Here is a 25,806-nt window from a genome sequence, read left to right as displayed (position 1 = left end):
TGCAATCCACATCTAGCCCTCAGTCGTAAAGAGCTCAGGGGCCAAAGTCCCTTCTCACTGAGAGTGTTCTTTGTTTTTGTGTCCCTCTCTAGGACTGGCCACAGACCTAGAGGCTCTCAGTGTCCTGAGTTGTTGCTGTACAAAATGGACCCGCCAACCGGGCCGTCCCTGGGGCCTTATGACTACGACCTGCTGGTTATAGGAGGGGGGTCGGGAGGCCTGGCTGTGGCAAAGGTAGGCTCGTTCCTTCCTCCTGTGTGCTGTCAGTCACATGGTTTTGTTTTCTGCCATTCAAGCTTTTCTTTTTTGCTTTCTACTTAAATTAAGTTTAAAGAAAGTATGAATTCATATAGTCTTGTGCACTCTTTTGTACACTACATGTATACAGACAGTATTTGAGGCATAGCAAAAGTAGAATCTGTACACTGTTCTTTGCTCCCACAATGAGGTTTGCTGTGCAAGATTTCGATCAATCAGATGTTGATCAGGCGCAAAGCAACACTGACAGACATGACATCACATGCATGTCTCAAAATGACAGCAATCTGCGGAGGTGAACAAACTGTATCCGTATAATAATCTACTATTATAGTAATAATCAATCAATCAATCAATCAATCAATCACTATTGTCACTATTCTCGCTTCTCAAATATAAGGTTTTACTGCTATTCGTTTTGTATGGAAATAAATTCAATTCTTGCGTTCAGGCCTCTAGTCAGACAAAACAAGACATTTGAAGAAGTCTGTTTGATCGTTTTCTTTCTTTTCTGACATTTTATAGACAAAACAATCAATGGCTTTATCAAAAACAATTGTCAGATGAATCCATAATAAAAAAGTAACCTTTTATTGCAGCTCTAGTGTTCAGAAAACGACAGCAGTAGTCTTTGGGCACAGGTGACAACAATATGATAAACAGTCAATGAAAGAAAAATAACCATAATAATGTATAATCAAAAAAGGAAACGGAATTAAAAAAAGGAAAATAGATAAAGGAGAAAAGGGAAAAAATAGATGCAAATAGCCTCTCTTTTTATTATTAAATATTATTCATATACGATCTACATGAATGTGTTTTAAAGATTGTTTGCCCGTGTTAAAGTGAACTACCGCTCCATTTTTTGAAGCTGCTGTAATTATACTTTTGTTATAATAAATTGTCAGCTTGAAGACAATGTCGTGCTGAGAATCATCAGCTGAATCTGCAGCTCCTTCAGCTCGTTGTTTTGCTGTCTGGCCCACAACTTCACTGTAGTTTTGAGTTCCTCTGCATGCATTCAGCTTCCCTCAGTGGTAAGAGGACGCCCCGCCGACTCCACCTCATAATTGCCGCTAATCCGGTCAATGAATGTACACTCTGCCAAAGCACAGCTCTCACGATTACCATATTAATGGCTTCATGGTAGTGAAGATGATCCGTGAGCGGCTCTAGAGGGAAGTGGAAATGAGTTGACGGGCCAGGAGCCGGGATTGTTGTCAAGAACAAAACGGTTAACCCGTTTCAATATTTAATTTCGCTCTTTCTCCTCTGTCGCTCACATTCATTCCGTTTATCTTCTCTCTCCCTCTGCTAGGAGGCTGCAGGGTTGAGGAGAAAGGTGCTGATTCTTGACCTCGTGGCTCCCTCTCTGAGAGGCACCGAGAGGGGTGAGTGTTTAATTCTGAGAGTCTGAAGAGGCGCGGTGATTATGAATCCTTTCTCTTCTCCAGTATTGTAGATATGTTTCAAATACACGTTTCGGCTGAGTTGTATTGTTGCTTGAAATGCTTGAATTTCAAGTGAGACATTTTCTTACTCTCTGCCTTTTCATTTTGTCGTCCTTTCTTATGTCTTGTTTTCATTTTGTTCTCCTATTTGCTTTCTTTTCCTTTCCCTCTCCTCTACTCTCCTCACCTCTCTTGAATCTTCTCCTCTCTTGATTCCTCTCCTCTTTTAATTCCTCTCTTAAATCCTCTCCTCCCCTCTCCTCCCCTCCAGAGCTGGGGGGTTCCAGTCTCAACATGGACAGCATCAGGAAGTTTCTACAACAGGCATCTCTGCTGGGAAAAGCCATTCAAGACTCTCAGAAATATGGCTGGAGCTTAAAAGAGGAAGGTAACAAAGGAAAAGACCATTAACATGAATTGTGTGACTATTGATAAACTATTGATAATTCAGAGCTTTAAATGAGGTCAACATTTAGCAGGTGATAATACTATATGTGACAAAATCCAATCCAATCCAATCCAATACATACATATTAATCCTCTGTAACAAGTGTCTCGTCTCAGCGTCTCATGGCTGGAGCGAGCTGGTGGAGGCTGTGCAGGAGCAGGTGAAGACTCGCAGTATGGAGGTGAAGAGGGAGCTGAAGAGCTGCGGAGTCTTTTACCTCGGTGCTCGTGGAGAGTTAGTAGGGCCCAACACAGTAGAGGTAAACACTTGAGCGTTCTTGATTGGTTCAAAACATCTGTGATAGAATTATTGCCAGAAATGAGCGGTGGTCGTTTAATATTCTTCCAGGCGTTTCAGCCTAAACTAGATAGCATGGAGCAGAAAATGAACAGGTGCGGTGTGCAACAAGGATCCCCAGCTGGATGATGATTTACAACCCAGCAGTTTGACTTCATCCCTTGCCCTCCTACGCTAAATTGTTCGGAGGCAAACAATTTGAATTTGAACAAAACAATAGAGACTGGGAGGAGTTAAAGCTACAGCTGGTAACTTAAAGAAAAAAAAGGTTTTGTCATATTTGCTCAAACTGACTATATTCTGCCAGTAGTACATGAGACATATAATCTGGGTAAAATAATCTGGTTCCTCTGCCTCCTCTTAGAGCTCCTCAAGGCATTTGGAAGATTCCACCTAGCCCAAAAGAAAAACAACCAATCACAGCTGAGGAGTCTATAACGCAGCTGAGAAAATATGACAAAACCTAATTTTTCTTATCGTTACCAACTGTAGCTTTAACGGGGGACAACCAGAGTCTAACCTGAAATTATCGATTGTGAGAGGCAACGATTTCCTCACGAAACACAAATTAAAACAAATTCTTAACGGCCTGAATCTTGATTGACTTTGTCTAGAGGGAATTTCCTAGTCACGTAATTGTGCAGGACTTGAGGTTGATTTGTTGTTGTGCTCTTCCCCCAACACCCACTCCTCTTGCTGCTTCAAAACAAAAGCTTTTAAATAACAAAATAATGGAGCACATTTATTGTGAATAATTTTATAGCAAATGAAATGTAATCAAAGTTTGGTGGTAGCTATTCCTCAATAAAAATGGAGCAGAAGACCAAGCAGCAAAAAGTTTTATTGTGGAGAATTTATAGGAAATTAAATGTGTTTATCCACAGTTTTACAGCTGCTCCTTTGACCATGAGATACACTGCCTGGCCAAAAAAAAAGTCGCCACCTGGATCATCATGCCTAGTGCCTACTGTACAAGCCTGTGGGGGCAGTGCTATGATGTGGGGTTGCTGCAGTTGGTCAGGTCTAGGTTCAGCAACAGTATGTGCTCAAAGAATGAGGTCAGCTGACTACCTGAATATACTGAATGACCAGGTTATTCCATCAATGGATTTTTTTCTTCCCTGATGGCACGGGCATATTCCAAGATGACAATGCCAGGATTCATCGGGCTCAAATTGTGAAAGAGTGGTTCAGGGAGCATGAGACATCATTTTCACACATGGATTGGCCACCACAGAGTCCAGACCGTAACCCCATTGAGAATCTTTGGGATGTGCTGGAGAAGGCTTTGCGCAGCGGTCAGACTCTACCATCATCAATACAAGATCTTGGTGAGAAATTAATGCAACACTGGATGGAAATAAATCTTGTGACATTGCAGAAGCTTATCGAAACAATGCCACAGCGAATGCGTGCCGTAATCAAAGCTAAAGGCGGTCCAACGAAATATTAGAGTGTGTGACCTTTTTTATTTGGTGGCGACTTTTTTTTTGGCCAGGCAGTGTATATCCGATCACTATCCGATCAGGCAGGTCACATTAACGTGTCAAGTGTGGACACACATGTGGAAATGGCTGAGTTCCAATCTGAAGCATCCGATCACAAAAGTCGCTTACAGCTGCCCTGTAAGCTGTGTTTTTTTTTCTCGTTTTCGTTGAATCAGGCAACAGACGTGAATGGGAGGAAGAGGCGTCTGACAGCAGAGACCGTGGTCATCGCGACAGGAGACAGGCCTCAGTATCTGGGCGTACCTGGGGACAGAGAGCACTGCCTGACCAGGTCAACCAGCCCTCGCATCAGATTCCACATATAAATACCCGTATGAATATAAGCAGACTGCGTCACAGAACCTCTGAAGTCCCATCCCTCTCTCCTCACCTCCCAGTGAGGATCTCCTCTCCCTGCTTCACCCCCCAGGTCGGACCCTGGTGGTCGGCGGGTCAGCAGAGGGGCTGGAGTGCGCCGGCTTCCTGTGTGGCCTCGGACTGCCCGTCACCGTCATGCTGCAGCCTGACCTGCTCCCCGGGTTCGATCGGAAAACAGCACAGAAGATAGAAAACCACATGATCGTTAGTGGAGTGGACTTCCTTTATCACTGCTCGCTCACCAAGGTACTGAGTAAGATAAAGACAGGGATCACTTACACTAGTAACCTGGAAATGTCACTTCTTAATGCGGTGCTGCTTGTGTCTGTGTTAGGTGGAGCAGACTGAAGCTTGCAGGGAGGATGTCGTTTCAGGTATGGCAAATGTTGGAAGCTATTCTATCAGGATTATGATAGAGACACAATATATGATAGAGACACAATACACAAATATTGTACTTTTCACTCCATCTACATTTGTTCTAGTGCTGCTGTTACTTAAGGTTTTACTTAAAAAAGCACAACATAACTATATAATACAGCACGTTGTTACATATTAAATCAGTGGCTTGTGGCCCCTCACTGAGGCCCTTTTTCAGGCTCCAGATGTTAGCACTTCCACCAAAGATGCATTTTCCCTCTAAGCTTTTAAGACAGTTGTATTTAAATCTTTAGACCGTTTCAAGGCCCAAAGAGGTAGTCGCCGATCTCTGATAATGTTACAATGTAAACAACCAATCTGTGTTTAAATTGATAGAAAGTGCGCTAGTAACGATGGAAGCACTGCTAACGGCTAACTAACGAAGGTTCCGTTCAGTTACATTATGACTCTGTTCAATAAAAATGAGGATTGAGTGAAGGTAAATTATAAGGTATCATATATTTACATGTAATCTAGTAAAATGTCGTAATCTCGTAGAAATATTCTAGTGACAAGATTTGTTTTAATCAATAAAAATACAATCTTTTATTTCCTTATGGCTTTGTAGACCAGCTGCTATAAACAAACAACAAAGGGATCTATATCTGCCAATATGAATCATCAATGATTGGCAATTAGTATCAGCGGCAAAAAAACGTGATCTCTAAAAGTTATATTTGCTCCCTCTTTTGTGCTGATCCGATCTGTGACTCTTAATCATGATATAATGATAAGTAAAAACTAAAAACTGATCTATTGCCACTTTAAAATGCACTTTTAAATAAAGGAATGTAGTATTTTCAAACGACAAACTTTCTCTTGTTTTACTGAAGCAAGGTCTGTCAGTATAAAATGTAGTCTCTTTCATAACCAGTTAAAAGTCCTCACAGTAACTTTGAGTAAGTGATGCAAGCACTTGTTGTACCATGACCCACAGACCCTTTGATTTCCACCATCACATGATTTATAGATCAAGCCCAGATCACCCCACAGAAGATGGTCTTTTGAGATGCAGCCCAGAAGACAGTGTTTCCAAAGATACCGAATATAGTAGACTACATAACAAGGAGAAATGTCTATCAAAGACGCAAACTACACATACACCCAAATATTTTAATTCAGGTGATTGCTGTGGCTATAAAACAATGGTATCTTGGATTTGGAAGTTTAAATCAGTTATATGTATTGTAGCTTCAGTAAACACCAATCAGATATAAAATATTACACTATACTGTATATGTGATGTTGTCAAATACTTTAAAGCTAGTCAAAGGCTGACACAATACTCAATATTCTACCTTTTTCTTACCGTCAACAAATCCCATGCAAAGCTATTATATGTATCAAAGCCTGATACATCTTCTTCCTCTGAGCCATAGAGCTCCATTGTTGTTGAAAACACACCAGTGAGCCACACTGTTGCATGTTCCTTCATTAGCATGAACACACATGCTGCAGTTTATTTTGACTCAATGGTTAATCTGCAGCCGAAAATAGTGTCTAACAAATGCACTATTTCCTCTTGTTTGAGTAACGTTTGGTAAAACACACAGCGACCGGCTGGTTTAGCAATTTACTGAGCCTTCTTAAAATATATATTTGTGAGGTGTTTCACGTGTTCAGCAGGGACCAGTGCTGGAGCTGAGAACCACAAACAGGGTCAGAAACTCAAAGTACAACTGCAGCCTCAACCTTTTAAAAGTGAACTTTAGGGGCTGTAACTGGCGTCACTGTACACAATTACTTGATTTACAGTCGGATTGAATGCATTATATATTACTTTTATATCTCCATGGAGGCGGTATGTTTTCTGGTTCTTCATCTATCTGTCCACCCCAATTGTTAACGTGATATCTCAGGAGGGCCTGGAGGGAATTTCTTCAAATTTGGCACAAACACCCACCTGGACTCAAGGATGAACTATAGTTCATCAGTATAGTATATAAGTTATAATTAGGTGGTCAAGGGTGACTTTGACCGCACAAATCAATTTTTTTTGCTATAACTCAAGAATTCATATGCTCATTATGACAATTTGACACAAATGTCTAACAGGTTAAAATTATGAAGTGATGACAAATCCAGACGGACATGGATGTAAACTGCAACTTGACTATTTTTGCGGAGGCGTACAATCACGAGGGGCTAATTTGAGTTTATTCTTATTTTAATTAGGTGAATCTGCTACGACACCCCAGGAGGTTTCTAGACTTCGAGTGACCACCATCTCCCAGGAAGGCCAAACTAAGCAGGAAGACTTTGATACAGTACGTTATCCATGTCCAATTCATCCTTTTTCGGCAATAGTTTTCCAGTAAATGTTTCAAAGAACAGCGAAAGCAAGACACCCTGGTGAACTGTGTCTTTACGTGTCTCTGTGTGTGCAGGTGCTGCTCACCATTGGAAGGAAAGCCTTCACCAGCGGCATTGGTCTGGAGCGTGTTGGGGTGCAGTGCAGCCAGAGGTGCGTTTAATCAGTCCACGTTCAATTTGACCTCTCAGTGTGTGCGTAGCAGGTTTTGTTTAGGTTGTGTGTGTGTGCTTTTCTGTGTGCAGCACTGGCAGGATCCTGGTGAACGAGAGCGATCAGACCAGCGTGGATCATATTTACGCAATCGGATCAGTGCAGCATGGACGCCCCTCCACCACAGGTCTCTCGGTGCATGCTGGGACACTGCTGGCCCGTCGCCTCTACGGAGGAGACGGCATCTTGGTACGCAGTTTGGAAAGAGTTTACACTGGTTGTGTATGTTGTGCATGAGCCAAACGCTGCATATGAGAAAATAAAGATAGAATTGATTGGAGCTGATATAATTTTTCATTCACAGTGTGATTACACCAATGTGCCCACTGTTGTGCTGACTCCGCTGGAATATGCTGCCTGTGGTCTGTCTGAGGAGAAAGCCAATCTAACATTTGGAGAAGACAGTGTAGAGGTAAGCACACACACACACACACACACACACGCACACACACACACACACACACACACACACACACACACACACACACACACACACACACACACACACGTACATACTCAAACAAACAGGATCTAAAATCAAAAATGTCTGCCCTTTTGCAGGTGTATCACAGCTACTACTGGCCACTGGAGTGGGCACTTCCTGCCAGGAATAAAAACTCCTGCTATGTGAAAGCCATTTGCCACATCCCTGACCATGTATGACTTTTATTTATTTTTTTATTAAAGCTGCAAATAATTATGTGTAATGTGAAAGATTTTGCTCCTCTGATAATTCTCACCAACTCTACAGTTCCCCTCAGCTCTTTTATCATCTTTCAGATCATTGTTTTGGTTTTACTGCCCACACAAGGAGTTTTTACCTGGTTATGAAACTGTCTTAATTTAATACTGCTGCCTCTATAATGACTTACATTATCAAACAAGACCATCGGCTGGACCATCAAACAAGGTCATCAAACAAGACCAACTGTGTAGTTATAGTTCTGTCCAAACTAATTGAAGCCCCCCACACACTTTGATAAGTGTGATACGCAGCCCCTCAGCTATAATGTAATGAGATTCTTTTCCTTTCCCTCTGGAGATATTTAGTCATAATACCTCCAGATGTGCATTAGGTCACATCACATTACTCCACCCATCCTTTTGTTATACTTTTACCACTCATACCACTTAAGATAACAGCATTTTAGAATGCATCTCTGCCAAGCTGGTAGTAACTGTGCTAATTCCAATTTTCACTGCTTGTTCTCACTTCATTCCCTGTCTGCAGATTACACTGCGGCCATCAGAGCCACCAAACTAGCTTTCAATATGTGTTCATTTGTTTTTGTGGGTTTAAATGTGTTGGGGGATTTCTTGAAGTCAGTTGGAGACTTGGACTAGAACAGACTAGAATGTGGGACTTTCTGCTGACATAACAACAGTGATTCTGACTCACACATATAGGACCTTGAAACTCATCTATGGACCCTGGTGCCCGAGAATTCGCTAGAAAAGCCCCCCTGGAGGACTGGGACTCGATTAAGACATGACTGTTCTGACATGGGGACTAGACTCGGACTGGACCTTAGGGACTTTGAATCAGGTTCAGACTTGAGAACTGAGGACTTAGGTCTCTATTCAGACATTTAATTTCTAACTTTTACTTACACTTCGTGGCGTGAACAAGACAGACCTTTACACCTGGCATTAAAATGTGTTTTGGGAGATTGGATTGCAATCAGATAGTTCTCCAACACTAGGCCTACGTGGGCTAAAATACACAGTGCCAGGGTTGCGCTGAGTACTATTTTTTTAGTGCTCTGGAGCTTCGGTAGTAATCAACAGTGAATATTCGACGTGTTTTGAGGCTGATGTCGCCGCGGACAATGCAGTGTCCGGAGGCTTCCGCTCAGCTCTATCAGACGGAGCGATTGGATCAGATGGGATCTCAATGTTGACACTGGAGACACATATTAATACCGAGTGTAAGATTAAATCAGATACAGTCTGTATTTATTTATTTGTTTATTTATTTTGCAGGGACAATGCACACCAATCAACAGTCAAACTGTAAGTGAGCCAGAGTTAGCGAGAGAGGCTAGTTTTCATCTGCTGTCCCGGCCAGATGTTTGAAGGCAGCATATATTAGGATATTAGGCACATGACGTAAAGGTAGTCAGTGTAGACTTTGACTCACAAGCTGAGGAATTTGGACTCCATTCAGACTCGGACAGGATCTTAGGGATTTGGAACAAGGCTCAGACTTGAGAAGACTTGATGGAGCCTGACTCAGTAGTCAGTAAGACTCAGAAAGGAACTTGGTCACTCACATTTGAGAACGGAGGAACTGGCACTCGACTTGGACTCACACTTATAAATTGGGGATTTGGGACCCAGTATAGATTTTACCTTATTGACCCACAAATTATGGAAGTGGAATGCGATGAAAGTCTGATTCAGACCCTAAAACTCCAAACGGACAGAACCTTGACCAACCAGAGACTACCCAGACTCAAGTCTTCTGACTCAAACCTTTGGTGGACCCACTGCAACACTGCTGTATCTCAACAGGACCGCGTGGTCGGCGTCCATGTCATGGGCCCCAATGCTGGAGATATCCTCCAAGGCTTCGTTGCAGCGATGAAATGCGGTCTTACCAAGCAACAGCTGGACGCCACCGTGGGCATCCACCCCGGGTCAGCCCAGGTCAGAATCCCTTTTTTCCACGCTATTTCATAAAAACAGCAGTGCTGCGATGGCTATTAAAGCCCCCCTTCCCCCCAGCAATGATACTAACTCAAAATCACACTCTTGATGTCCTGTCACACTCTGTTTTGAGCTACTGTGCTGAGACCTAAGTTTTCAGGTATTACCATCTTCAGTCCTTGGGAAAAGCTCTGCTGTCTGGGGTCAATGCCAGAGCAGCAGATTCAAATGAGTTTCCTGCTCTGAATGCTGCCCGTCTGAATTATTCATGGACAATATTTAATAAACCTCATAGTCCATCTCTGTAAAGGCTGACCCCAGAGCACACGAGCGGGTTCATACTTAACATTTTCTAAACTTGATTATTAAGGCGTTCAATGGAGTGTTAAAAAGAGGTTACCGGTCGTGGTGATGTCAGGGGTTTGGGGATGATGTGTAATGGCTAATCACAGATCTCCCAGCTGGACTAATTGATTAGTAGATGATTGAATTTTAACTGATGTTGCTGCAGTTAATAGCAGACAAATGCCGCTATTTAGCAATCATCCCAGTTAGTGCTGGGCAGTATACCGGTTCATCCTTGTATAGCGCTTTTCCAGTCTTTCCAACCACTCAAAGCGTTTTAACACTACAGGTCATCATTCACCCAATCACACCCATTCACACACTGATGGAAGGGACTAAGTGACACCTGCCTATCAGACTATCTCATTCACACACCGTAGTCACAGCTACGGGAGCTAATTTTGGGGTCAAGTGTCTTGCTCAAGGACACATCGACATGCGACTAGCCTAAGGATGACCCTGCTCTTCACAGTCGCCCCTAATACTGAGCATTTGCTGGTAAAGGGACAGATATTTTTCTTATGAGTTGGTGGACTAAAACAGAGCTAAGAAGAGTGTTTGACTTATGTAGCGCACTGAAATACTGTATGTCATTTCATATTTCTTGCTAATTTAATATCAGTGTGTCTATGTAAACTCATTTGCTTTAAATATGTGTTTAAGTTCATTCATATTTGTATTATTTCAGTTGTTAATAACATTACCTAACTGTATGCTTGCTAACTGTAAAGGGAAGAAAGTTGTTGTACTCACCCTTTAGAAGAGAGCGCTGTCGCTTTAAGAGTTTTTAGAGAACGTGATGTATGCAGGCTGAAGGCAACATGTGCTTGTGCTTAACCATGGGATTTGTTAATAAAAGTTGCAAAATGAAGATAGACGTGTTTTTGGACAGTTCATTTTAAGGGTGCAACACTTACATTCAACAGGTGGACAAAAATAATGTAAATCATATTGATCTGTGTCTGCCAGCTGTGTAAATAAGCAGCTCTTTGCTCACATGTTAGCCATGAGATCTTTCGTAGGTGATACTATATCAGTGTTGTGTTTACAGTTGCCCCCTAGTGGCCAAAAGATTCATACAGCTTTAAGTTAGATAAATTGGTCCTTGAACGTCTCTGGAGAGATGGGGGCACAGCATGTCTAAAATATGGACGTCTTTGGGACGTTTATTTCTGCTGTAATGTTGGGCATTTTATCATGGAGGTCTATGGGGATGGACTCGTTTTTTTAACGGTTTTTGGCTCTTCCGTGTTGCCTTCATTTCTCAGCACCGGAGGGTGCTGCTTGGAGCAGAGTAGCATTAATTGCCATCTGGCTCTTTTTTTGACACAGTTGTTGGGAGTCTACAAAAAAAGACATTTTAAAATCCTACACCCAAGATTTTCTGTCATAAATTTGATCTAAAGTTGATACAACTTTCTCCCCCGCTATAAAAAAAAACGCTGTAGTCACCATCATATACCTACAAAACTTTGTTTTACAGGATTTCCAACTAATGTTTATACTTGATATATAGCAGACGACAAAGTAAGAAGTCATTTTTTTGACATTCTCAACGTTTGCATTGCTCTCCCCATGGCCTGTAGACATGAACTGACATTGATCTCTCTCTGCTGCCTTAGGTGCTCAGCTCATTGACCCAAACCCAGCGTATGTCTGAGGCCCTGCTGATGAGGGGCAACTGCTGAGGTTAGCCCCCCCCCCCCCCCCCCCTGCTGTCGATCACAGTTGCCTATATGGAAACGATGGAAAACGGCAAGGAAGCCATCACCCCGACGAGTGGCGGCGGCAGGATGGCCGGCTGTCCATCCGGTGACGTCTTCACCTGAAACCCGACAGACGGACGGGCGAGGACCGATGCTCTGCTGCCGACGCGCGTCTGCTTGCTTGAATTTTTGTATGAACCGCTTGCTTCGAGAAGAACTTACAGAAATATACAGCGCTGTTGAAGCGTTTTTATGGCTCTCAGCTTTAAGGAAGATAATATGCTCCCTCCTGTAAGCTTTAATATAGCTGAGTCTCTAAAGGCTGCAGGAGAGTGATAAGACTCTAGGATTTGATGCGTTTACATGGAGTAAAAAGCTCGGGTTTATACGCTCTGTGTTTTTACTGCCTTGGCACGAGTCTCAGGTCGTTTTTTTTAGCAGCCTTAATTTCATGTAATCAACTGGACGGGGATTATAGAATTACCCCAAATGAATACACTTTATTGGCGAGTGCTCTCGCTTTAATTGACCCCACGGTGTCTTTATTGAGACTTTAGGCCGGAATTCTTCGATGCACCTTTTTGTCTGCTTTCCCTCTTTTATATTCTCTCTCTGATCCGGTGCCTCAAAGCGTAGTCTTAAAACAACTGTTGCATATTCATGCATATCAAAGGTGAAGTGTCTCATATAAATTAATGCAGGGACTTGAGCGCAGATTTTTTATTTTTTTAAAGCTGACCACTCGAAGTCGCCTCCCCCCCCAAACCTCAGCTCCACACCGTGCATTTGAATTAAAAATATAAATGTAGCATACATTAGGGCGTCATTTTCATTCACTTGGCGTGTCCTGGGGCACATGACAATGGCCTGTGCATGCCCGCGCATCGTGCTGGTGCTCGCTAAACATTGTAGCAATTAGATGTAAATTTGTCTCCGAGGTTATCCTCCAGACCACCTTCGGACTCTCTGCCTGACAGTCCCGCTTGTGTAAGTAAGACAGATATCCCAATTAGAAAAAGTGCGCAGGAGTCTCTCTCTTTCTGGCATGTGGCTGAAAACGCCATTAGAGCATAATTTGATCAAAGCGAAGCAGTCTCCGTGACTCTGTGCAGGTCTCGCAGCAAGGTCAATATGCCGCATAGATGTCTATCTGTCATTAGCTGCTCGGCTCGGACACTGTTCAGGGGTTTCACCCGGTTTCACCCGGTTTCACCTGACCCCTGTGCAGTGCGCGCTGTTACACCACTAGATGTCACTGTAGCTGTAGGCAGACCAGGTTAATGATGCAGCGCTTGAAAGATGGGGAAATAACACTGATACGACCTTATTGAACAAAGTTATTGCAGTAATTATCCTGCTATGTCTGCAATTACTATTTATGTTACTGCTGCTACTATAGTACCAGTGATATTGTTTGACCGTGTACTGTGAGCTCCACCAAATAAAACTTCTGCTACTTGCACGTACTGTCTGCAACCACTGGTATTATTGCAACTACTGTAACTGTTACCATCACCAACCGATGGTTACAGATACTCAAATTACTCTTAATTACTTGTGCAACAAAGACTACTTTTGTTACAGTTAGTATGTACTCTAACTAGTACAGTCTAGCTCCTATGCAGGAGCACACAGACTTTATTATTTGACCTCTTTTTTTTTGGTGCTACGCATCTCTCAGTGAGTTTTTGTGTTTCTTTTTGGTTATTTTAGGCCACTTTGTAATTGTTTTGTTCTCTTTGTCATTATTTTTTGTCTGTGGTTGTTTTACCGTTATTGTAGTCGTTTTTTGTAATTGTGGTCATTTTGAGTCTCTTTGTAATTTTTTGAGTCTCTATGTAGCTGTTTTGTGTCACCTTGTAGTCAGGTTGAGTCTCTTTGTAGTTGTTTTGAGTCTAGCTGTTTTGTGTCACCTTGTAGTCAGGTTGAGTCTCTTTGTAGTTGTTTTGAGTCTAGCTGTTTTGTGTCACCTTGTAGTCAGGTTGAGTCTCTTTGTAGTTGTTTGTTGTCTCTTTTTAATCACGTTGTAGTTGTTTTTTTGTCTCTGTGTAGTTGTTCTGTGTCTCTTTATGGTAATTGTGTGTCTTTTTATAGTCATTGTGAGTCTATTTGTAGTTGCTTGGTGTCTCTTTGTTGTCGTTTTGTGTCTCTTTGTGGTTGTTTTGGCTTTTTTCATATTTATATTAAATAATGCTCGTCATGTCATTGTACAAATCCTTAATCCGCAAATAGTAACCATGACTCACTAACAACACCAGTGGAGTTAAAAATGTAAATACATCCATCAGGAATGTAGTGAAGTAGAAGTACAAAGTAGCATAACATGGAAATACTCAAGGGGTGGTGAGTACTTCAGGTGCTTGAGGTGCTTGTACTTCACTTGTTGTACTTGTACTCGTTTATTATTCATGGTGACCTCTTCTACAAGATGTGTGTAAAAACATGATTGTATTCATTCTAACAATATTAACTAGAATGGATAAACAACAGGTTTTTGATGTGACGCTCCAAACGCACATCTGGACGCGCTCATTTCCTCGTGTCCTTGCCCCCCCCCCCCCCCCCCTCCAGCAGCGCAGTAGTGGTACGCTCCGCGTTGGATGCGTTCAGCTCATTGACCGGCGGACAATCCTCATCAGTACCACCAGACAGAGAACCCCGGAGCCTCCGACAGACCCGGCCCTTCATTTCCACACACACAAAGCGAGCAGCGCCCAGCCGTCATGAAACAGACTCTGAGCGAACTGATGAGGATGAGCCGGATATGCCGGATGGTATTCGCCACTTGTTTGGGATCCTTTATTCTGGTCATCTTTTATTTCCAAAGTATGTTCCAACCAGGTAGGATATCCCTCCTCTCTTTTCTCTCGCTGTGCGTGTGTGTGTTTTGTGTGTGTGTGTGTGTGTGTGTGTGTGTGTGTGTGTGTGTGTGTGTGTGTGTGTGTGTGTGTGTGTGTGATGTATGACAATCTGTCTGACAGTCTCCTGGCATGTTGACATATCGAATTGTCAGGGCAGTACAGTAACGCAGAGGATGAATAATTGATAGACGCGTGAGCGGGTAAATCATCCGGCCAGAGCACGCCGTTTTGAAAATCCATCGTTCATGTGGCGCAATTAGTCCGGAATTGATCGTCTTGTTGCGCTTTTGTTGAGCGGTTCTCCGCGGTGGAGGCGTGCGTTTGGGTGGAATTGGAAGCGAGCGACCGGGCGCTGTTCGCTCACTCCCCCCTCCCCTCAGCTGACAAGTGGTATGGAGATTTTTTTGTCTCCGGAAACGTGGCTTGGCGACGGGAATCAGCGCATGGGCGGCCGTGAGGTTTGGCTAAGTGCACGGGCGTTTTACAGGCTATTGAGATCCACCTAGATCACCATCTGGATCGAGAACTGAGACCGAGCTATAATGGGGAAATCAATTTGGAGTCCATAATCTGGAAACGAACCGTGTCCTGGGAGCCCTTAAAAACCGATGTCCTCTTTAATCTGTGCGCGCCTGGAGACCCGTTTAACAATTCATCACGCAATAAAGGAGTCTTCTTCATGCCAGAGGGGGTTCCGCGGGGATAATTTTCATACCCATTATGTTAAATGAACAGATCTGATGGTCTGCTTTTTGCCAACAACATTCGTTTCACTGAATCAACGCCCCTGGGTTCGGATCTGGATGTGGTATCCGTGCGCTGTGGGCTACAGCAGCGTGTCTGGTGCGCCACGAGTCCTGCGTTCTGACGCGGCCAAGGAGTAGCGCGCGGTGTTGACTCAGTGATGCTGACTTACAGTACAACAGGTTTACTGTACGGTGCAGAAGAAGGGGAAAAAAACTCTCACCGGGCATTTGCTTTCCATCTGCAGAAACAGAACCGTTCCAGTGGCTGAATAGAGACAGTCTGTTTCATGCTTGATGATATATTTTTTTGTTGTTGAAATAATGCTATATGATACTTGCAGGTTGCAGCACCCATGTGCAATTGATGCCTTAGTTTCAGTCTGTGGGTGATGATGTGAAATCGGAGGAATGCTTTATGTATTTGAATGACCGGGGTGCTGGGATAAAATAATGAAACGTAGCCAACACCAGAGAGCAGAAGCATACGGGAGTATCATCCACACAGAGCAGACGTGCTGATCAGGCGGTGTTTTTTTTTCTCTCTATAGCGGCTCTGTGAGTTACCATTGTTCCTGCTGGCAACGGTGGACATGTATGTGTCTTATCCTCACAAAGAAAACCAACCTCATCAGGGTGAAATGGCCTTACTGTTCTGTAATATGAATATCTGATCACTATCTGTATAAGGATGTCATTAAATGATTCGGGTATGAAACCTTCTGCATGTCAGCAACTGCTAAACAGATAAATAGTTGGAGCACATTCTGTATCGTTAACATTGGCTTTAATTCTAGACCCCACTGCTCTATGTCTAATAAACAATAATGCAAAATTGATTGCAAAATCAACCTTTTTTTGTTTTACCTTTAATTATATTTTTCCATGTCTTTTGACCGTAACAAAACCTAACATGTAGTTAAGCATCGATGTGCCGTTCCCCTTGCCTCAAACTGGGTTTTTAAATCTCGAATAAAAGAGGTGTTTTAAAATTGCAGTAACGGGAATTTAAATGTGTGCTGGTGCTGCGTGAAGAGTACGATCCACACAGATACAGATCACATCAAAATCCATCATATAGCATCGGCGGACGATTTCGATCATCAGTTCATAATCATGTTCATTAGCAATTCACGCAAAAAAAGTCATGAAATATTCTAGTAGAAAAAACCCAATGTTGATTATGGAGAGCTGAAACGGTCAGTCGATTGATTTAATAGTGCATGGTCATACAAATAATGTGAGACAACAAATTCATTGTTTCAGTCATATTTCAAGCAAAGAAAGTGAAGTCATAAGGCTGAGGGGATCATGTGTTCGGTTGTGTGTGTGTGTGTGTGTGTGTGTGTGTGTGTGTGTGTGTGTGTGTGTGTGTATCTAGCTGTCTGTCCACGGCTAATCTCAAATTCTACTTGATCATCCCATCATCCTAATATTTTCTATCCTTAATTATGACTTTTTGCTCAAGGAGCTCTCATGGTGGTGGGGATTCACAGTTCAAAATGTTTTTAGCATCATTTGACCGCTAACTCCTCACTTCTCTTAACCATCCGGTCGGGGCTGCAAGTAGTAAAAGGCTGCGGTTTTGTTATTGAGTATCTCTGAGACATTTTATTTCAACCCGGTTAAATAATTTAAAAAGCATTACAAAAAAACACATTTAAACATGGCTTTCTTAGGAACTTTTTTCTAACCCCATGCCCTATGAATTATCCGGAGCAACAGGGAAAGAGACGTGGAACTTAGGATCCGGTGTCGGGATCTTTGCACAGAGTGAGACCTCTCTGCTGTATGTCATTAAATGAGCTTCCAGGCAGGGATTTGATTGCTACGAAATTAAACCAAGACTCCCTTAAACCCCTGATACAGTCCTCTGGATCCTGCTCCCAGAGTTGTGCCAATCTCCGCAGGCATTGCATCAGCTTCTGACCCACACACACACACACACACACACACACACACACACACACACACACACACACACACACACACACGCAGGTCACAAAGTGGATGTTTTATTCGGCTGTGGTGATGACAGGGTGCTGCATCCAGGGCGCTCTGATTGAAGAGATTTCTAAGGCAGGGTGTTTGTGCAGGAGCTGGGATATAAGTTTTTATGCTACAGTGTGTATTTATGCATGATTACACAGGTGAGACGGATGCTAGTGAGCGGTGTGTACGTGTGTTAAGTGTTGTTGGTTTTTGCTTCTTTTCACTTCCCTATTCTTTCCTCTCTCTACACATACACACAAACACACACACACACGCACACACACACACACACACACACACACACACACACACACACACACACACACACACACACACACACACACACCACACACACACACACGGCAGCACCTCCAGGCAGCGTCTCCCAGCTTCAGGCATGTTTAGCAGGCCTGGGAATCCCGTCTAGTCTCCTAGTGTAAACTCTCACCTCTCTTCCAGGACCAGCAAGGTCATGACCTCTTGTAAAAGAGACAGAGGGGGGGGGGGGGGGGGGGGGGGCACAGTGTTATCCCACTATGGCCTAAACTAACACACACAGAGCAAGTTGGGCTTTCGGACTTGGCAGTATGCTCCAAATAAAAAAAAAAATTGATGTGTTTTAAGTCTTTTACTTGTCGTCTTCTCTGCATCCACTGTGACTCACAAGCAGCTCCATCTGCTGTGGAAGCCGGGGAAGGAACAGACCTCGAGAGACATTATCCTGCAGCGCTGTGTTCAACAGCAGTTTGAGAGGACGCCAAATTCAATTTAGTTTGGAGTGTACTGCCAGCGTTAGTGAAAGCAGACAAAAAGCATGGCAGCAATGAAAACATTATTTCAGCCAAATCTCATGCTCAGTGTCCAGTTAAGCTATTTGTCCCTGTGTGTTAAAGGAATGCTAAGGAATACATTACATTACATTACATTACAGTCATTTAGCAGACGCTTTTATCCAAAGCGACTTACAATAAGTGCATTCAACATTGCTAATCAAAAGAACTACTAGTCACCAGAAGTCATAAGTACATTTCCTTTTCCAAACAAGCATCTAAGAGCATGAAGCAGAGCATAACTCAGAGCCAAAGTACAGTGCAGAAACAAGAAAAACAGTTAGTGCTATAAGTAATATGAATACAATAAGTGCAACAAGCTAGTATGAATACAATAAGTGCTAAGTGGAAGGCTCTTCCTGAAGAGGTGGGTTTTCAGCCTGCGCCGAAAGATGGGCAGCGACTCTGCTGTCCTGACGTCAGTGGGAAGTTCATTCCACCACTGTGGGGCCAGGACAGAAAACAGCCGTGACCGGGTCGATCGGCCGCCAGGACCTCTGAGCGACAAGGAAACCAATCGCCCCAAGGCAGCAGAGCGAAGTGGTCGGGCGGGGGTGTAGGGCTTGACCATGGCCTGGAGATAGGAAGGAGCTGTTCCTTTCACTGCCCTGTAGGCTAGCACCAGAGTCTTAAACTGGATGCGAGCTCTTACAGGTAGCCAGTGTAGAGAACGGAGAAAGGAAGTTGTACTGTTGAATAGTGCTGTTAGTGTGGCGACAGCTATGAATGCCCCGACAGTAAGAAAATTATATATTTTTTCAAAAGTTCTAATATACATGTGCTAAATGTCGTCGTTTCTGAACCAATTTTTTTTGTTCATGAATGCATTTCATATCGGCCTTGTATCACCCTCGCAGAAACACACAATGCCACTTGGTTAATGTTTTGAAACAAATGGTTAGGTTTAGCCAACAAAAGTATTTCGAGTTGGTTAGAAAAATGATAATGGTTTATATTGAAATAATATAATTTAACAGCAGAACGTAACAAAGTAACGCGACAACTTAATGTTACAAAGTTACGTGACAACGTAACAACTTAACGTAACATAACAACTTAGCATAACAACACAATGTAATGTAACAACGCAACGTAACAACGCAACGTAACAACGCAACGTAACAACGCAACGTAACAACGTAACGTAACAACGTAACGTAATGTAGTAAATTAACAACTTTCCTACGCAACGTTACGTAAGATGCGTAAAAAAAGTTCTGTAAAACGTTACGTAAAACGTTACGTAAAACAACGCTGCTTTAAAAAGCATGAAGTCAACGTTTACCTTTAGTTTCATATGGGACTTTTATTTTGTTATTTTGACCACTCCCATGCAACCCAATGGACTCTGTTTCTTGTTAAAAGTGTTATTATACCATGTAACTTTCAAATAAAAATAATTATTATTCACAGCTAAATTAATTCTTGTTCTTAAGTATTGGGGTGGAGGTCGAAATCTCAAAGTCTAAATCTTAATAAAACCAAAGCTATCTGCATAGATGTTACTGCAGTTAAGTTTAATATGTTGTACACTAAAGCATCAGCACAGAGCTATCCACCAGAGACTGGCGATTTGGGGCCGAACCTCTCACAACGGATTGGCCAAAGTCCCTAAAAGTTGGCGGTGTCGTTAAAAGAGTTTAGTTCTATATTGAAATGAAATATCCAGTGTTAGAAAAAAGGGGAAAACTAATCTGACAAAAGGACTGCTGGCGTCATAGAAAGCCCACGATAGAATATCACTCAGGTTATTTAAGTGGCTCCCTGACAGCGGTTCTGTCTGCCTGCCTGAAATACTGAGTCACGAGCAGCAAAAGCTTTTTCCAAAATGAACATAGGGATTGTAAAAGCAAAACCCCCTGCGTTAGATTCCCTGTACAGTACCCAAAGCAGGAGACACAAATCCAAACGGTGGTCGTCACCCCTGTTGTTAAATTTGAGCCAAAAGGGCCGGCTCGTAAAGTTTAGCCACCGCTCGCTGACAGCCACTCGCAAGGACCCGTGCCCCTTCCACCTCTATCTTGCCTCCCTGAATTCACTTTGAGCCTACGGTTGCTTTGTGCTCCGTGACAGATCCAGTCTGCCTCATCAGTCTGAGTCTCCGCTGCGCCTTTAAAGGTGTCGTTGCTGCTGCTGAGAGCAGCGCGGCTAATAAGGCTGTTTGTAGCTTGTTTGGTTTCTTTGTGAAGCGCCTCTGGGATATTTTTAAATGAGTCTGTGTGTGCGTGTGTGCTGAGTCGGCACCTTCTGTTCACCCACTGCTATGCTGCGTGATTTTTCCGCCTGCGAGTGGTAACCTGCTTGAGCACCCGGGCCTCAAAGTCTCAAGCTCACATTTCACGTCTTCCACAAAGGCCTTGTGCCTCTGACGCGGAGACGGACCTGAGAAGGACCTCATTTGAAATCCCGAAATGATTTTTTTTTTGTTGCGCTTGTGGGTGGGAGAAAGGGAGAGATTACCATGCAACAAAGTTACTCTTTTCTTTTTGAAGCAAGGAATGAGAAAGTCTTGGGAAAGAATGGAAAATTCTTGCCTGGAATTTTGATAGGAAACTCTAAATTCCTCACCTTCGTTGGTCTGTGACGGTAGTGTCAGCTGTAACTGATGCTGTACTGCAGAGAGACTGCTGACCTCAAACATGTGGCCCCATAATCAAGGAAATGGGCTCTAATCCTTAGGCATTCCTATAAAAGTCTCCAATAATACCTTGGAGGTTGGAAGTCATTTTTTTTCTCTACTTGTCACAAATTGCCATATCATTTTTTCTGAAATTTTTATTTTGTACAGCCCAACATCACAAATCTGCCTCAGAGGGCTTTACGGTCTGTAATGCCAAGGTGCCACTTTTGTGATGTAATAAAAGTCAATAATCACAATCTAATCAGGTTAATTCCACACTAATCCAATCAGCGCAGGCTGAAAACCCACCTCTTCAGGAAGTGCTACCCTGAGCCTTCCACTTAGCACTTATTGTATTCATACTAGCTTGTTGCACTTATTGTATTCGTATTACTTATAGCACTAACTGTTTTTCTTGTTTCTGCACTGTATTTTGGCTCTGAGTTATGCTCTGCTTCATGCTCTTAGATGCTTGTTTGGAAAAGGAAATGTACTTATGACTTCTGGTGACTAGTAGTTCTTTTGATTAGCAATGTTGAATGCACTTATTGTAAGTCACTTTGGATAAAAGCGTCTGCTAAATGACTGTAGTGTAATGTAATGTATTAACATTCTGATGTTCACTTACCAGCTGTGCTTCGTAATGTGGCAGAGCAAAATCCATTCACGCGTCTTTGCAAAATAGTTGGTGCTAGAGGTTTGGGGACGTAGGGACAACACACAGAGAGTTAACATTATAGCTTTCAGCATTTTGGGCTCAATTCGTTCGGTTGGTGTTGGTTTTTTGCAAACAGTCAATAGAGCAGATTTGTGTAAAATATTAGAAAAATTGGACACTCAGTGCCGATTCACTTTGCTTCTGCTGGCGACCAACTGAACGTTCTCCCGTGTTGCAAGTGTTTCGTAGAGCAACGTTGGCTGACACAGAAACACAGATGGCTCTGTCTAGAGCCAGTGTTTGGTTTTGTCCACTCTGGGCTACTGTAGAAACATGGTGGTGAAGAGGACCTGCTCCGTATGTAGATATAAATGACTCATTCTAAGCAAATGAAACCATGGTGATTCTTTGTTTCAGTTGATTTTACACTAATTAAAACATACTTATTCATATTTAATTCCATTTCTTCCAATATATCCTCCTAAATCCTACACACTGGCCCCTTAAAGAAGTATGTGTGGTCCCACATTTGTTGTTATAAATGCTGGCGTTGTGAGTCCTAACTCTTTGTAAAAAAAATAGTTAAGTTTAGAAGAACCAGATGAAAATGGACACAGTATTTTGGCACAGATGAATCACAGAGTGAGGCTCAGGGATAAGAGTTGGATGTTTATAAACTTTGCTGATTCAGATGGTTCAGTTAATTTTTGTATTGCCAAAGCTAAACGATCGCGTCGCTGTTTAAATGCACTTCAGTAAGTCAAAACAGCTCTGTGAGCAAATCTACAGATCAATCTCATTGGAATGAAGTGTGTTTGGCTTCAAAATGCTGCTCTTATAAGTGCTGAGCGAGGAAATGAGCCTGAAGAGACGATGACTGCTTTTGTTTGTGTATGAATGAAACCCCATCCCCTCGTCATTGTACCCCCTGCCCCGGTATCTGTGTGTGTGTATTGTGAGAGTGTATCCCGGACGTCCTGTTTGTGCGATCTTAGTGCTTCTGCTGTTTTCCTGCCCCGGCTCTGGTGCTAAATCCCAGATCAAACATCCCAATGTGGGGGGGGGTGGTGGATCCCCTGCCGTGTGATCCACATCTGGCACCAGTACACCCAGATTAGCCGCCACACACATACAGCAGCGCAGTCTGTGTCTCAGAAAATGTGCCCAGTGTCCTTCGGGATCCAAACTCCTTTGACCACTACAGTCCCCTCTGAAGTCCGGACAAACGGTCGAACAGCGCAGAATTGGTGTATAGTGTGGTTTTACATCCTGAAGTATCAAGTGCCCCCACATGTCCTCCTGATTCTCCCTCCAAGTAACTCAGAGAAGACCGACTGTGCTGCTCCGCCGTCTGGACTTCAGGTCAGGCAGCAGCCGGAGGCCGATGCTGAGGACTCCTCATTTACTAGACTGAGTTGATGACCATCTGTGCGAGCGTCTGGACCTCATTAGAGAGGCGATGAAAGGGCTGCCACAAAGGACACACACACTCTTTTTTTTTTTTTGTGGAGGGATCTCGATTGAGACTTCATAAAGTGTGTGAAAGAAGTTGGATCAAAAAGATTTCCTCCTCTTTGTAGCCTTGTGAGGACACTTTTGTGCTTGAATGTGTAGAATTAGAACACACACTAACAGCTTCTTCTTCTAGCATTAGCAGGCGCTAATTTCAAACTGCAATGCTAACAAAAGCTATGGAGCTCAAATTGTTTACCTGAGGGGGGGGAGAGGGTTGGGCGCTGCACTTCCACTAATATGTCATCAGAGCGCAGTGCAGAGTGGCGTCCATTAGCTAGAGGCTAACCGTTCCGGCTATGCCAACAAAGCACGAAAAAGCACCCTTTAATTCATCAGCAGAAACAGTGAAACAGAACAACGGGCAGGCTTTTTCTGAGAGGAAATAGTTAACAGACATCAGAGTGAGCAAGTGTGTGTGTGTGTGTGTGTGTGTGTGTGTGTGTGTGTGTCAGAGACAGAATAGCTTTTGCATCCCTGATAACTTCATCTGCGCGTCATCAGCGAGGCCTCCCTGCCCGAAGGGGATTTTACACACATGAAACACACACACATGTGTCTGTTGTGAGCAATCTTTCACAGCAGACACAGCAGACACATACCGTTTGAGTTGCACTTGGGAAAACTGCCGTCACCCTCGTCTTTGTACCTTCACCTAAAAAAAACAACCAGTCTGTATAGAGAACAGGGGTCTGATGCCTTCATGATCCGAGGTTATACAAGTCCGATGATCTTGCGTTAGACAGTGTCATAAAACTGTACTCGTGCAGTGTGTGTTCTTGTGTCGGGTCACAAATGGGTGAGAAAGGTGCGGTGTGTTGTGGCGCAGACGTCTGTATTTAACAGTTGACAGTATCCCAGATGGGTTTTTTTGGGGAGGGGTTGCTCAATCTCCGAGGACCGTTTTACTTTGTCTTCCCATGAATCAGAGATAGGGCCTGTTATTGATGGGAAATGTGCCCGTCTGCGGCTCAACATCTGCCCGCCACGCAATCGTAAAATGCATCTCAGATTTGATCCAGCTGTTTACAGCAATGCATGTTTTGATGGTATCTGAATGTTTCTAGAAGGTGAAGAGTGGATACTCCCAAAAATCCTTACCTGGTTCATATAGATATCACACATATTATACTGTATATTCACTGTATCATTTCTTACTGTGATTGTGCGGGTTTGAAGCTGCAAGTGTGTGTGTGTGTGTGTGTGTATGTGTGTGTGCTGGTGCGTTAAAACCATGTACAGCAGGTCATGTACAGCAGGAGACATAGCTACCATATGTCAGACTTCCATGTCCCACACACTGACATCTGGTCTGTCTGTGGTAGTCTTTGTGTGTGTGTTCAGCGCAGGGGAAAAGGGTGTCCAAAAGTGGATGCAGGGCTTTTTTTTTTTCTTTTTTTAAAGTTTCAAAGGCTGAGTCACAAATGTGACTTTCAAGGATCGTAATGAGAGTTGGTGAACTGCACACTTCAGAGATTTACTGTATGCTGTTCTTTTCAATGGATGGTGGGAAGCCGTATAACATTCCACTGATTAGTATTGATTTGTGAGCAGAGCAGATTTCCTAGCATAGAGCCTGGCCCAGTCCAAAAGGTCCTTTAAAAGTTGATGAAATGCTCCTGTAATTCAAAGTAAGAGTAAAAATATAAAATAATAGGTATAGATGCTAAATAATGTGTTAAATGTGTTGAGGATTCTTTCGTTATCTAAGATTTTATTTTGCCAGAAAAGCCGACATAATTGCGAGGAAAAAAAGATAAAATATGAGCGGGTACATCTCTGAGACAATTTAAGTTAATACTGGGTGGCAACATGCAATGTCCATTTTCAAATGGAAGCAGCAAATAATTTGTGAGGACATGCAGATAATCACGGTTCCCTTGACCCCCAAAACCCATTTCCCCCACCTTACCAACACGTTATTCACCCAAACCTACAACAATCATACCGCCCTCCCTCTCCTCTCACTTCCCTCCAATATCCCATCCAATCACACCAACAAAAGAACTTGCGAGCTGAGTAAATATAAATATATGTACACATAACCAATCATTTAAAATAATATCAGTACATGAATAAAATAAAATAAACTAATTAGAAGGAAAAAAACAACATCTAAACAAAAAATATAAACTGAATAAAAACTGTATAAAATCGTTGTCTTTGATGCTGACTTCGCTCCCATCGGTCTTCATTAGCATTTAGCCTACAAGTGCAATCTGTGCCACTAGCATCTCCGGCAGCAATACTTAAAGTGAATCACATATGAGAAAGATCAGTCATTAATAAGCTTTCATTTATCCAACTGAACTTTACGCATTTAGGATAAGGCAATCTTTGGGATACAAATGAATTATTCCCGAGGATGCTAAACAATGTGTTCAGTCCACGGCTGAAAATAGTCCCCAATAAATGCCAAATGTCTTTATGTTTGACTAATTAAAAACCACACTGCCCAGCATGAAATAATTTAGTCTTTTTTTTTTTTTTAACTGAAAACGATACATACAGTATGTCTTTTTGTGGGATTTGTAGTCAACAAGGCAAAACTATTGCCTTGACTATTAAGTAAATCAGAAAAACAAAGTGTTGTTAGACTTACATTTAATATACGGTAAACTTTGGTA

At 42.8% G+C, this 25,806-nt stretch overlaps 2 protein-coding genes across 2 annotated transcripts in view; both read left to right on the top strand.

Moving 5' to 3' along the window:
- Nucleotides 1–64: 64 nt before the first annotated feature.
- On the top strand, nucleotides 65–14,163 carry LOC137877274 (thioredoxin reductase 1, cytoplasmic-like). The gene is made up of 14 exons (XM_068717069.1): nucleotides 65–234; nucleotides 1,577–1,649; nucleotides 1,981–2,097; nucleotides 2,274–2,416; nucleotides 4,118–4,233; nucleotides 4,340–4,565; nucleotides 4,654–4,693; nucleotides 6,915–7,006; nucleotides 7,127–7,203; nucleotides 7,296–7,452; nucleotides 7,568–7,675; nucleotides 7,825–7,920; nucleotides 9,778–9,912; nucleotides 11,880–14,163. Exons 1-14 carry the CDS (start codon nucleotides 145–147, stop codon nucleotides 11,943–11,945), a joined length of 1,536 nt encoding a protein of 511 aa, XP_068573170.1. The 5' UTR covers nucleotides 65–144; the 3' UTR covers nucleotides 11,946–14,163.
- A 458-nt stretch (nucleotides 14,164–14,621) lies between these two features.
- Nucleotides 14,622–25,806, top strand: part of chst11 (carbohydrate (chondroitin 4) sulfotransferase 11) — a 92,810-nt gene continuing 81,625 nt past the window's right edge. The window contains exon 1 of the mRNA XM_068717068.1: nucleotides 14,622–14,804. Within this exon, the coding sequence (XP_068573169.1) occupies nucleotides 14,687–14,804 (118 nt within the window). The 5' untranslated portion in view covers nucleotides 14,622–14,686. The remainder of the gene's footprint in view (nucleotides 14,805–25,806) is intronic.

The sequence above is a fragment of the Cebidichthys violaceus genome, unplaced genomic scaffold, assembly GCF_023349555.1.
Source record: "Cebidichthys violaceus isolate CVI_PGR_0920_01 unplaced genomic scaffold, fCebVio1.0.p SCAF_21, whole genome shotgun sequence".
Classification (NCBI taxonomy): Eukaryota; Metazoa; Chordata; class Actinopteri; order Perciformes; family Stichaeidae; genus Cebidichthys; species Cebidichthys violaceus.
Note: the sequence above shows the minus strand (reverse complement) of the source record. Positions and strands in the feature narration are given on the sequence as shown.